Source organism: Triticum aestivum, chromosome 3B, assembly GCF_018294505.1.
Source record: "Triticum aestivum cultivar Chinese Spring chromosome 3B, IWGSC CS RefSeq v2.1, whole genome shotgun sequence".
Lineage (NCBI taxonomy): Eukaryota > Viridiplantae > Streptophyta > Magnoliopsida > Poales > Poaceae > Triticum > Triticum aestivum.
This window is the reverse complement of record NC_057801.1, coordinates 73,942,282-73,955,449: the sequence shown is the minus strand read 5'-3', so window position 1 is coordinate 73,955,449 and position 13,168 is coordinate 73,942,282. Positions and strand designations below refer to the sequence as shown.

Below are 13,168 nucleotides of genomic sequence, written 5' to 3'. Positions count from 1 at the left end.
GAGTTTCGTATTCGTGGATTCGTTGATCGTCTGTTTGTTGTTGTTCATGGATCCGTGGTAGGTGCTGCCGTGTTGTTCTAGTCCGCCCTTCGCAGTCCGCCCAATTTTCCCCCTCCATTCTACTCGCCTGAGTTGTGTAGGAGCTTGTAGTTGCGGGTTCTAGGTCTTCAGTTTTGGTGTGGTCATTTTTCTCCCCTGATTGTAGGTGTGTAGATGGTGGAGGTAGGCATACTGGTAGTTGCAGCGGTTGATTTCCCTGTCATTTTTTCTGCTAGCATGTGGTGTCTGTTCCCTTGCCGTTAGATGATGGTTGTAGATGATCTGGCCTAGTTTTCTGCCTTATTATGTGATGTAGTTTTTGTAGTTGTAGGTGGCTAGTCATGATTTCCCCCTGGTAGCTGTGTTTTCCAGGAATCTATCTGAATTTCATGCTTCTATTACTGTGTGTTTTTACCCCAGGCTTGTAGTGTATCTCAGAATTTCAGTGTAACTAATGTGTAATATGTTGCAGTACCGCACAGTAGTTTCCCCTACATTTACAGTGTAATACTCCCATATTTAAGGTGCCATGCTTTTCTATTTGTAATTACTGTGTAATTTGCACTGTAATTTCCAGAATTACAGTGTAAGTTACCCCAGAATTACTGTGTTTCTTTTGCAGATGTTGAGTGTAATGTAATGTTGATTTACAGTGTAATTTGTCCTAGTAATATTGTGTAATTTCCCCCCTAATTCCAGTGTGATCCTGAGTACAGTGTTTATGCCCAGATTACTTTTTCCCTAATTACAGTGTATATGCCCAGATTTTCAGTGTAATATGCTCTGGAATCACTGTGTAATATGTACTAGAACTACACTGTAGTTTACCATGTATTTACACTGTAATATATCCCAACTAACAGTGTAATTTACTGTGTAATATGTTGTAGAATCACACTGTAGTTTACCCTGTTTTTACAGTGCAATAATCCCATATTACAGTGTAATATGACCTAGAGACAGTGAATTTGCCTTAATTTGTGCAAGAATTACTGTGTAATATGGCATTGATGTCCTGCAGTTTACAGTGTAATATTTTCCCAATTACAGTGTAATTCTGATGCTTTTTTATATGTTACCACTGTAATTTTGCCCAAGATTTACACTATATTATGTCCCTAATTACAGTGTAATACGCCCTTGAGTTTCAGTGTAATACACCGGTGCAAGGTTTTTGGGACATACATGTATCAACTATTTATTTGTCTGTAAATTTGATTGTTGCCGAATTGAAAAACAATCAAGTGCTAAATAGACAGTCCCAACATTAACTTTCATTAATTTTTCAGGAAAAAGCCCGCAACAGCCTAACTAAGAATAAGTTATCATGAAGGCTGGTAAGCACAAGCAAACCTTAAAAATTGGCCTCAACTCAGCAGGAAATACATATACACCCGGGAAAGGAAACAATTAATAACAGATATACATGGGCTGGCGCTTAGTCTTGGCTTATGTAGGATGGCCGCTGCCGTAACTTGAGGTCCTCCCTTTTTCCCTGCTAACTGCGGAAGTTTCAGTTAATGAAGCCGTGAGAGACCCCTTCTCCACACACAAAACTAATTAGAGCTGGAGACCGAAGGACCCCACGGCCGTGAGGAGGTAAATCTGCTCCTTGAAATGGCGAAAGGGTTGTGGGGAGGAAGACCAGATCTGGGTCCATACCAGATCTACCTGCCGTCAGATGCGGCGGCAGGAAAGCCGCCGCAGACGGTCCACAGCGGCAAACCCACCGGAGCATTGTAGGTAACAAAAGCAAGAGTTCAGATGAACTTGTGCTAACCTGGAACGGAGTGGCAGTGCAGCCCTGTTCGGATCCACTCCGCTCCGCGGCCGCGACTCCCGGAGCGGATGGAGCGGCAGTGTAATCCTACGGAGTGGCTCGGAACCAGCTCCTAGCACGGAGCGGAGTTTTGAAACTGGCGAGATACCGAACAGGGTACGGAGGGAGGTCCAGCTAGAGCTTGACGGTACTGGTTGACTGTCGCTGTCTCCTCTAATAATGATTATTATGTACTCCCTCCGTCTCATAATATAAAAATGTTTTTAATATTAATGTAATGTTAAAAAATATTCTTATATTTTGAGACCGAGGAAGTACGTTAAAGAAAAAATAACTGACCATTGGTCGGCGGCTACGTAAGGGGGTGGACGAGTCGTTTTTAATGCTACAAAATCTTGCTTCAGCATCTTGAGTGAGAAAACCTCTACTCCCTACAGCTTAAGAAAAAAACCATAAAAACTGCCAAATCCTTAACAGCCGGTTTGATTGGGGAATTAATGGTAGTAGAGAATAAGAGTTTGAGTACGAGACGTATAATTCACTCTATATATAAAAGCAAAGATCATCCACAACCCGGTACAACGCATGTCATCAGAACAGGCGCACACACTCAAAGCAGGATACATAGACACTGAGCACAGCAACACCATCCCTACCACTACAAGAGCAACCGGGAGCCTCAATCGTAAACACGCCACCGTGAAGAGAAGAAGCTACACACGACGAACCGTGGGCTCTAAAGCGGTGCCTACAGGAATGTTACGACACCGATGCGCCGTCATCGCCCGACCCAAGAATCAGAGTTTCTTCTGAAGCAACACGACGGGCAATGAGAGCCTCGGCGACACCATCAAGGAGGGAACGAGCTTCGCCGCCACCGGTCCTTCCGACAATAGAACAGGTTTTCATCCCGGCCAATATTCACCGCCACCGAACATCACACCCTGGCTATCACGCCGCCCACGCGGCCATGGCCACCAGGCAGCACCAAGCCACGGGCTTTGCCCAGGAGCACCGCGACACCACCACCAGGGTCGCCGCCGCGGCATCCAGGACCTTGACGCCACCTCACCCGCCACCCACCGCTACCCCAACCAAAGAGACGAGTGGAAAGGAACTGCATTTTCACCCCCCTGAGTTGTCCCCAGCGTCGAGACCCAATAGGCCGACCAAAACTGGCCACCATCGACCCGTCCTGCCGCGGGGCACGAGACGAGCTCGGTCCTGCTGCGGGGTGCAAGACGAGTCAGGTCCGGTTGCTGGGCGCGAGACGAGCTCGGTCCTGTCGCGGGGTGCGAGACGAGTTAGGTCCGGCTGCTGGGCGCGAGACGAGTCAGGTCCCTGCTGCCGGGCGCGAGACGAGCGATAGGCCGCAGCTGGGAGAGGGCCAACCCTCCGATGAAGGTAGCGAGCGGACAACAGAGAGAGGAATCGAAGGTCATCAAGGGCGCTCATCGACAGGCCGGCGCCGAAAAAGTCCAGCCGCCTCCGCGAAACAACCCAGACCACCACCATGGGCCACCACCACGTCGTGGCAGCCCATATCCACGCCGGGACCCCAAGGGGTAGCCCCGAGCCAGCGCCACCACCCTCGTCGCCAATGGTTGCCGCACGCAAGGTCGGTCGAACCCCACACCGCCACCAATGCCACCACCAGCACGAACCACCACCACCACTGCGCCGCTGCCACCACCTACCACTACAGGGCGACCGCCCACGGCCCACGCCATCACAGGGCCGAGCAAGCAAGCCCACGTCCACCCGCCCGCCTAGACGCGTACCAACCACCGCCACCGCCACACCTCCAGCTCCGCTAGACACCGGCCATGATGGAGCCAGACGCCTGTGCCCAAGCAGCATGCTGCCCCCGTCGCACGTCGGGCCACTGATACGTCTCCAACGTATCTATAATTTTTTATTGTTCTATGCTATTATATTATCTGTTTTTGATGTTTTATATGCATTAATATGATATTTTATATTTTTTGGGGGACTAACCTATTAACTTAGAGCCTAGTGCCAGTTTCTTTTGACTTTTATCAAACGAAGTTCAAACGGAATAAAACTTTATGGTGATTTTTCTTGGACCAGAAGAAACCCACGAGACTTGGAGAGGATGCCAGAAGACCCACGAGGCGGCCACAAGATGTGGGCCGCCCTAGGGGGGCGCCCCTGGCTTGTGGGCCCCCCATGGACCGTCTTGACCTAATCTCCGCACTATAAATCCTCGAATATTCCCCTTATACCAGAGGGCACACCAAAAATACTTTTCCACCACTGCAAGATTCTGTTCTCATGAGTTCCCATCTTGGGGCCTTTTCCGGCACTCCACCGGAGGGGGATTCGATCACGGAGGGCCACTATATCAACTTTGCTGCCCTTCTCATGGAGCATGAGTAGTTTACCACGGACCTAAGAGTCCATAGCTAGTAGCTAGATGACTTCTTATCTCTCTTTGATCTTCAATACAATGTTCTTTTCAATATTCTTGGAGATCTATTCGATGTAATCTCCTTTTGCGGTGCGTTTCTTGAGATCCAATTAATTGTGGCTTTATGATCATATTATTTATGAATATTATTTGAGACTTTTCTGAACTCTTTTATGCATGATTAAGATATCTTTGTATTTCTCTTTGAACTATCAGTTTGGTTTGCCAACTAGATTGGTTTTTCTTGCAATGGGAGATATGCTTAGTTTTGGGTTCAATCTTGCGATGTCCTCATCCAGTGACAGAAGGGGTAGCGAGGCACGTATTGTATTGTTGACATCAAGGATAAAAAGATGGGGTTTATATTATATTGCTTGAGTTTATCCATCTACATCATGTCATCTTACTTAAGACGTTACTCCGTTCTTATGAACTTAATACTCTATACGCATGCTGGATAGCGGTCGATGTGTGGAGTAATAGTAATAGATGCAGGCAGGAGTCGGTCTACTTGTCACGGACGTGATGCCTATATTTATAATAATTGTCTTAGATATCGTCATAATTATGCACTTTTATCAATTGCTCAACAGTAATTTGTTTACCCAACATATGTTATTTTTAACAGACACTGGTACAGCAAGGTGCTATACAATCGTTTTTAACCCCTTTTCGCGACGGCATTCTGAACCATCGTCGAGTGAGTGTGTGTAATAGGGGGGTCCTTCCAATATCACCCAGAAATCGTCGGGGATAGGCCCTCCTGGCACACATGCTCGGCAAAATGAGATCGTGTTCGATGTGCGAGCGATCAAATATGGTTATACGTATAGTTGAGCTAAAAAATAAAATTATTCAGGCCAAATCGTTTCCGGTCGTAAGTACATCCCACACAATCAGTCCTGGCTAGATGTTTCTGTTTATATGTACATTCCACACAGTCAATCCAAGGAATACGTTTCCGTTAGTATGTACATCCCACATAGTTAATCCAAGAAGTACGTTTCATTCGTATATACATCCTACACAGGCAATCCAAGGAAAACGTTTCCGTTTCCAGATACATCACACATAATTTTCCTTATTAAATTGTTTATGATATCGTTGCCATTGCAGACAATATCAACAATTTTACCGTTTGTGTTATTGAATCACTAGTACCGTAAGGTGCTATACAACGGTTTTAACCTCTTTTCGCGACGGCATTTGGAACCGTCACCAAGTGAGTGTGGGCAATAGGGGGTCCTTCCCACATGACCCAGAAACCATCGGGAATGGACGCGCGGCTACTGACGATCGCCATATAATAAACGTATGAGAAGCCGCCCCAGTCCCATATGTTACATCTCGATGTTACGTTTTTTTTTATCAGAGAGACATCCCAAACGATTACGCCGCTATAGTCATGTGAAAAAGGTGGACATCAATATTTAATCTGCCGATATGTTTGTGATAGGTACGTTATCACGCACAGTTCAAGAATGTAAAATGTATGCGGTGCGATAAATCACGAGTGGACATGGTACCATGCGAGGTCGCTATCATGCCCGCCCGTTCCCACATGATTCGTGCCATTGTAATACACTCACCAGGTATATGCATTTCTCAGGGTGAAGTATTCCTATATGGACAATGTATTCCCAGAGTCAATTAGTGACCATGGCCCACTAAACTGACAAGAGGAGTTAATCTCTCATTCATGTGGAGCAGATGTCTACGGCAACCTGCACACTAGTCTGCATTTTGTCCCCAGCCCCTCTCCCTCCATCCCGTATCTCCTCTGGTTCTCGCAGTCTCTTCATTTGCTACTCATGTATGTCACACATTAGTTCAGTAGCTCTAATCCATGTATAGAACGACGAGGGTGTTCTCTCCCCTGATTTGCTGCCTCGATTGTAACGGTTGGGTATGTTCTCACAGGTCTTGCTATATATAGTACTAGTCAATGTGCCAAAACCTCTTAAAAAAGATTGCATGTAACCGGTCAGGGCCCGAGGCCTTCATATCACCTATTTGAAAAAGAGTTTTGCGCACATCCTCCCTGGTATACGGGGCAACAAGAAACTCATTCATATTATTTGTTACAATAGGTTTAACAGAAGATAAGAAACCATGGTAAATCTCAGCAGAACTTGAGGTGAAGAGATTACGAAAATAGTCACCAACTAGCAGCCTAAGATTGTCATTGCCTTGCACCCAATTCTGCTTTCATCTTTAAGTTTTTTTATCAGGTTTCTTTGCCTTCTTGTTGTTGCTGAATGCTGAAAATATGAAGAATTCCGGTCTCCCTTCTTTAACCAATTAACTCGACCCCTCTCGATCTGGCAATGGGATGCCTCGGGCACGTATACGGCTAAATCTGCTTACAAGATGTTGTGCGAAGGGGGCATAAAATTCCAATGTGCATCTGCAGTTTGGCGGTGTTGGGCACCGCTCACGTGCAAGATATTTATATGCCTGGCCTTGCACTATCGGCTATGGACGTCGGACCGTAAATTCAGACATGGACTACAGGATCAGACCTTTGTCTGCTATCTGTGTGACCAGAAGGAGGACACTGTAGACCACATATTACTTCACTGTGTTTTCGCTCGGCATGTCTGGTTCCTCAGTTGCACGAGACTTGGTATTGATGTGTCCATCTTGCCATCTGTGACAGATAACCTGGAGGAGTGGTGGACTAGGTCGAGGAAGCGTATAGACAAGACCTATCATAAATGCTTTGATGCTTTTTGCATTCTAGTTTGCTGGAACTTGTGGAAATAGAGAAATGGTAGGGTTTTTGCTTCACATGCTATCACCAAGGAATGGGCGCTACTGAGCTAATACACCAGGAACTCTCGAGATGGATGCTAGCAGGAGGGAGAGGAGTCCAGCAACTTATTGAGGAGTAGTGTGTGTGTTGGAGTGGTGTGATTGACGTGCCAACCGCTTGTGGATGGCCGTCTTTTATAATTCTTGTACATAACCTCTGCCTTTTATAAATCAATGGTACGCATTTTGCGTACTCTTAAAAAAAATTCGATCCCTCTGGGCCCATAGATCTCATCATGTTCAAGCAAGTTTTCAATAAAAACTGGTAGTTCTTTTTGCCACATCTTCACATCATCCAAAAACGGTTCCCTCATTAGCGCCTCAAGTTCTTGACCGTGTGGAAGAGACGGAGGTTGTGGTCTATGGGTGCCATTGCAGCCGTTAGATCCCGATCCAACGTCTTTAAATAAACGCTCGTGCAATAAACCAGACTAGTTAGATTAATTCAGAAAGGGGGAGCACCAAAACCTCCGGCGACAGGGGCGCGGCGGCGGCGGCGGCGATGGAGAGCATCCCGGCGGCCTCCGCCATGGACTGGAGCATCGACCTCGACAAGGGCCTCCGCTCCCGCCACCTCGGTAACCCTCTCGACCACCGACTCTCTTCTTCTCCGCACCACCCCCTAGCGCCTCACCTCCCCTCCGCTCCCTCCAGGCACGCGCCTCAAGGCCCTCGAGGCCGCCGCCCCGCGCATCCGCGACCTCGCCGCGAGCCCCGCCGTCCCCGCGGCGGTGGCCTCCGCGTTCGCCGTCCTGCCCGCGGAGCCGCGCGTCTTCGCTGAGACCATGCTCCTCCGCCTCGCCACCGAGTTCAGGGCCGCCGCCGACGACACCGTCCGGGCCCGCATCGTCCGCGCCCTCCTCCCGTCCCAGGGCGCCGCGTGGGACTGCGCGGAGCCCGACCAGATACTCCGGAAGGTCGCGGCGGCGCACGGCGCGGCGGGGACCCCGCGGGCCAGGGAGCTCGCGCTGAGGATGTTCGGCTGCCTCGCCGACCTCGCCAAGGACAGCGTGCACGTCCGCTCCCTCGTCCTCTCCGGCCTCCGCTCCTCCAATGCTGCCGAGGTCAGTGCCACTACTAATCACCATGACTGCTTTCTACTACTGTACTTCCTAGGATCATGCTACTGATCTTGCAATGCACATGTTTGTTAGTAGTAAGTAATTTGTTCAGGGTTCCTGTGCTTCTCCTTTGGCAGGTGAAAGCGGCATTGTTTGCGGCCAGTTGCTTTTGTAAGCTTTCAGAGGATTTCTCATACATCACCCTTCAAGTGCTGGCTGGATTAGTTATCTCACCAAAATCAGAAGCTCAAGTTATTATGGCAGCAATTAGGACTTTCTCGAAGCTTGGTTGTTCGTTGGCTGTTATCCGTAGAGTTCATGAGGTTGGAAAACAGATGGTTCTAGGCAACCTGGAAGATGTATTCAAAGCTGAAATTCTATTCGCACTCTCCAGACTGGCGTCCAAGTCAATTGTTTTGTTTGGTGATCAGGTAATGTAACCCACAAGTTGCAGCTAAATTTCTCAAATTCATCTCTGCAAGTATGTTTTCTGATTCCTGATATGTCATTAAGTTCATTTTTCCATAACCATATCTTAGTATTTAGCTTTTTATTTTAGTTAAATATACTTTCTCCTCCAATTTACATTTGCTAACATTGAAATATTGCTAGGTGGGAACGTATATTTACTTTCCTTTAAAATTTTAGCTTTCCTATGGTTCACTGAAAGATGGTTTCTGCTTTTCGGCTTTCGCAACTAAATAAAAGCACTACACACACACACACAGAAAAAAGGCAGCCCGGTGCACGTAGCTCCAGCCTGCGCAGGGTCCGGGGAAGGGTCCGACCACTTTGGGTCTATTATACGCATCCTTTCCCTACATTTCTGCAAGAGGCTGTTTCCAGGACTCGAACCCGTGAGATCATGGTCACATGGCAGCAGCTTTACCACTGCGCCAAGGCTCCCTTTCATAAAACCCTTACACAAATAAGGTTCAAAACATCTTATGATTCCCTTTTGAGTTTTGTGCTGCTGCAATCTTAATTTGCAAGGCATGCTTTTATCAATCCTCTATTCGAGAAGCTGGGGGCTAGTGTCGAGGCATAAATAGCAAGTTATCGTCGTTCTCCAATCGTCGATTGATTTGGAACTAACTTTATTTCCTTGGTTAAATCTGCTATTGCAGGTGGCACTTCTGTTATCATTTCTGGGACATGAATCTTCTCTTCCTATGAGGACTACGGTTTTGAAAAGTTTATGTTTTATGTTTCGCAGAAATACTTTCTATCTTCCTGGTGCCAGTACTATTTTTGGCACATTATTACAACTAATTGATGATGAGGATTTCCCACTTGATTGTAAGAGCTATGCATTCAGAATTCTGCAAAAGGTGAACACTAGCTAATGGACTTTGCTCATTCTGATTTAGACTTATCTTTATTTTTATCTGATTGGAAAGGGTACTTTTCAGATTCTCTGTGTTAAAGATCCAAGCATCCGTCATATCAATGCTTCTGAGTTATCTAAGCTTGCTCTGGCTGCTAAAAGATTTTTGCATTGTTCTTCCTGGGAGATGCAATATAATGCTCTTGAAATTCTTTTGGATATCTTCTTTTGCTTTCTCAAGCAAACAAAGCTACATCAGACTATAGGTACTCTGGAGAGTTCATCATTCTCATACACTGGATACCCAGGAATTTCGAACAACATGCTGTCAACTCATGAAGAAACTAGTGAGGATGAAAGATCTCTGAATAAGATTTTAACAGCAATAGTGGATAATATAATATCTATGGCCAATCAACTAACGAACTGCAGAAGCAAGGAAGTAGCAACTGGACATATATACGTGTCCTCCTGCGAATTAGAGAAATACAGGGCACTGTTTAGCCTTCTGCTAAAGCTTGTTTCAGGCTACCCTTCTTCTGCTTCTGCTGCTCTTGATAAAGTAAGATGCCTGATGAAAGAACTTGCTCAAATAAATGCCAGTCATCACTCCGGAGTAGCAGCTAGTTGTGTTGAATCATCTGTTGAACCAGCGGCTGGAAGTATCAAAGCTTCTTGCATGGAAACTGACACTGATATGGCAAAGTTAGCTTCCACTGAATTTTGTAGCAAGAAGAAATCATCTTTAGTGCATGTTCTAATTCTGTGCACGCTCAAATTTGCAAATGCTTGCCATGATATGTGTCATAAAACATCTGCCTCTTCCTGCGATCTTCACCATAGTGTCAAGGGTCTAACTGAATGCGTGCAGCAGAACGCCTCTCAGTATTGCAGCACATATGAATTCTTCCGTCTTATAATGTGTGCACGCATCTCATGGAGTACTCGTAAAATCAGAGATGGTGATAAAGGATCAGGTGATTCAAATGATCACCCTAGAATATTCTTTGCTCCTGCTTGGATAGCACATGAATCGTGTGCCCTCCGGATGACCAAAATGCTTACCAGAAAACAGAGCTACTGGGAAGCCTATAGGTCTGCTATGTACTGCTGCCACGAAGGTCTCTGGTTCACAGCGTCATTTGTCTTTAGAAAAGTTTCAGCTGCTTTTGAGTCAGGTGCCTTTGGTTTTTGGTTCAAATCATTGCTTCTTTTTGGTGCCGGAGAACTTGAGATGAAGCTATTGCTTTTTCCTTCAGCAATCAATAAGTTGGTTGGTGAGCTAAATACAGAGGCAGATCTTCATGAGGACCTCTACTGTGTCGAAACAGATGTTGACAGTACTCTTACTGGATCTCTAGTGTTGCATGGCTACCAAGAAAAAGTTAGTGGTATTTGTGAGAGAACATGCTTAGCAAATGATGTCCTGACATCTAATGCCTCCTCAGACCGCGAATTCTTCTTCCAGAGGTGGTTCATTAGTCTGAGAGCGTCTTTTCTTAAGATCTTAATTGATGTTCTTGGCATCCTTAATGCACATTCTTCTGCTCCCAAAGACATAGCGCATCATGAATCTTCAAGTGTAGCCATAGAGAGCAACCAAGTCCTCCTAGCTTTGACTAATTGTTCTTTAAGACTGAGTGACCTAGCAAAGAGTTATGATCTACTAGCTGCATCCCATGGGGACATGGATCACCAAAGCTTTACTACTATAGCTAGGCTTGCTTTCATGTGCTCACTCTTGTCATTTTGTACTGCGTTTTCTGTAGATTTCTCAAATGTACCTGGCAGTTCAGAGCCTTGCAGGCTTCCAGAGAGATTTTCTTATGCTTCAGTCCTACAAGATTTACATCAAAGAGTGGATAGGAATGATAGCCAAGTTTTGTCGCAACTGCGGCAATTCATTTCTGTTTCTTCTTATGAGCTGGACTCTGTACAGTTCAGCACAAGAATGAATTTGTCTGGTAATCTGGAAAAGGATTCCTATTCAAGCTTCAAGTTTGCTGTGGTATCATTGCTCCGTGCACGCGCGGATGCCAAAGGAGTGACAACTGGAGAGGACGCTCTGCATCATTTGCACAGAGGGATGCAACTTCTGTCTAGCATTTTGTGGAGGTTCATGGAACTGCCTTTTGTGCTTCCCAGACACTTCTTCAGCGTAAGGTACATATAAGGCTGTGCCCTTGAATTGCTTTGAGTGAGACTGCGATCATCTTACATTTTTCTATGTATAAGACAAAGTCCCGAATTTTGTATTGTCAGCAGTGCATAACATGGGATCTTATATTTTTGCAGGCCTTGTCTTGGCGCCGAGCTCTTCGTGTTCGATTCCAACCCTGCAAACAAGAACAGGATATCAGCACCGCACGGTTTCCAGCTCTCCCTGACTCTCTGCTTGCAGTGGAAGCGCGTGCTGGAGCGAGCCCCCATCCGCATCGCGAAACTGTACTGCGTTCTCGCCACAAGCCCATCGTCACCCCTACACATCGCGGGAACGAGGAGCAAGCAGTTCGAGATGCGCAGGACCACCTCCGAGATGGTTGTGCTGCACTCCGAGCTGCTGCAGCACATAAAGAGCGGCGGCCTGAGGAAGACGAGCCACAAGAAGAACTCCCACGCCGAGCTGGTGACAGCGTTCGCGTGTTTCAAACCAGCTGACTCTGGCCAGGGGTTCTCAGACTGCCTGCTGGACGTCTCCTCGTTTCCTCGCGGCGATTACCAGATAGCGTGGCAGGCGTGCTGCGTGGACGAGAACGGCCGCTGCTTCAGCTTGCTGCCGTTGAATGACGGCGCCGTCTTCTCCGTCCAGTAGCCCTGATTGGGCTCGGCTGAAGCTCGGCGTGTTGGTTGTAGAAGCTATGTGTGTGTGTGTGTAGTCTGTGATGTAGAGCATGCCAATTGTTGCTGGGTGGGTAGTCACTTAACATGAGGCCATGTGCAAGCTGGATGTGATGAATTCAGGCTTATAGTTTAGTTTGGGGCAGCCATGTGATTGATGTACAGAAGATACTAGCATAGATGATTGCTTACTGCTTTAACTGAGATCTACATATGTGACCTTGGTTGCTGCTTGCCATATATGAATCCATACAACTTGGATATGAATATGATGAATTCCGGCTTTAGTTCCGTCCCTCTGATCTGATGTGTCTGTCTTTCTGTGCCCTCAGCTGAATTCAAATCATATCGACCGCTTCTGTTCGAATTCCGAACCCGGGCACGCAAATGACGGTTTCAGCAATGCTGGATTATGAATTCAGGCTTGCCGTGGCGCTCCTCTGCTGTGTGCTGTGTCCCGTTTCAGTAGGTACGTACTACTAATTCAGATTCGCCGCTCGGGAGTCTCTGCTTCGTTCAAAATTTCGAAACCACCCACGCACACGCCAGGTTTGCTGCTCGCTCCTCGGCGCCGGCCATGGCGCTGCTCTGCTTCCTCCTCGACCTGCGCAACATCCCGCCGCCCCTCCTCGGCCTCCTCAAGCAGGTACCCGCTCCGATTCCTCCCTCCCCCTTCCCTTCCCTCCAGTCCATCGGTCTCCGAGCCCTAACGGCCGCCGCATCCGCCCGCGCAGTGCCTGCTCCACCTCGCCAACCACTACGCCGCCGCCCCCTCGCCGCCCGCCGCCTCCGCCTCCGCCGCCTCGCTCCCCGACCGCCTCGCCCTCTGCTACGTCCACCACGCCGCCGCCTCCAGCTCCTCCTCCCGCTCCACGCCC

At 47.4% G+C, this 13,168-nt stretch overlaps 3 protein-coding genes across 9 annotated transcripts in view; 2 read left to right on the top strand and 1 right to left on the bottom strand.

Annotated features, from left to right (window-relative positions):
- The window catches only part of LOC123068676 (uncharacterized), an 8,035-nt gene extending 6,017 nt beyond the window's left edge, over positions 1-2,018 (bottom strand). The window contains exons 1-2 of one of the 5 annotated variants that reach the window (XM_044491292.1): positions 1,820-2,013; positions 1,393-1,541 (exon numbers count right to left, since the gene is read on the bottom strand). The gene's annotated coding sequence lies outside the window, so the exon portion shown is untranslated. Of the gene's footprint in view, positions 1-1,392; positions 1,542-1,819 lie in introns of all 5 variants that reach the window. The other 4 variants (XM_044491290.1, XM_044491294.1, XM_044491293.1 and 1 more) reach the window with 4 other exon arrangements.
- A 5,366-nt stretch (positions 2,019-7,384) lies between these two features.
- On the top strand, positions 7,385-12,577 carry LOC123068672 (uncharacterized). 2 transcript variants are annotated; one of them, XM_044491283.1, is made up of 6 exons: positions 7,385-7,642; positions 7,719-8,128; positions 8,263-8,556; positions 9,253-9,456; positions 9,538-11,615; positions 11,748-12,577. In XM_044491283.1, the coding sequence occupies exons 1-6, from the start codon at positions 7,567-7,569 to the stop codon at positions 12,262-12,264; spliced, it is 3,579 nt and encodes a 1,192-aa protein (XP_044347218.1). In that variant the 5' UTR covers positions 7,385-7,566; the 3' UTR covers positions 12,265-12,577. The 2 variants fall into 2 exon arrangements, with proteins under 2 accessions (XP_044347218.1, XP_044347219.1); XM_044491284.1 differs by lacking the exon at positions 11,748-12,577 and having other exon boundaries at positions 9,538-10,922; positions 11,222-11,587.
- Positions 12,578-12,670: 93 nt separating this feature from the next.
- Positions 12,671-13,168, top strand: part of LOC123068674 (uncharacterized) — a 5,044-nt gene continuing 4,546 nt past the window's right edge. Inside the window, exons 1-2 of one of the 2 annotated variants that reach the window (XM_044491285.1) lie at positions 12,671-12,936; positions 13,025-13,168. In XM_044491285.1, coding sequence (XP_044347220.1) covers positions 12,868-12,936; positions 13,025-13,168 — 213 coding nt within the window. In that variant the 5' untranslated portion in view covers positions 12,671-12,867. The remainder of the gene's footprint in view (positions 12,937-13,024) is intronic. The other variant, XM_044491286.1, reaches the window with a different exon arrangement.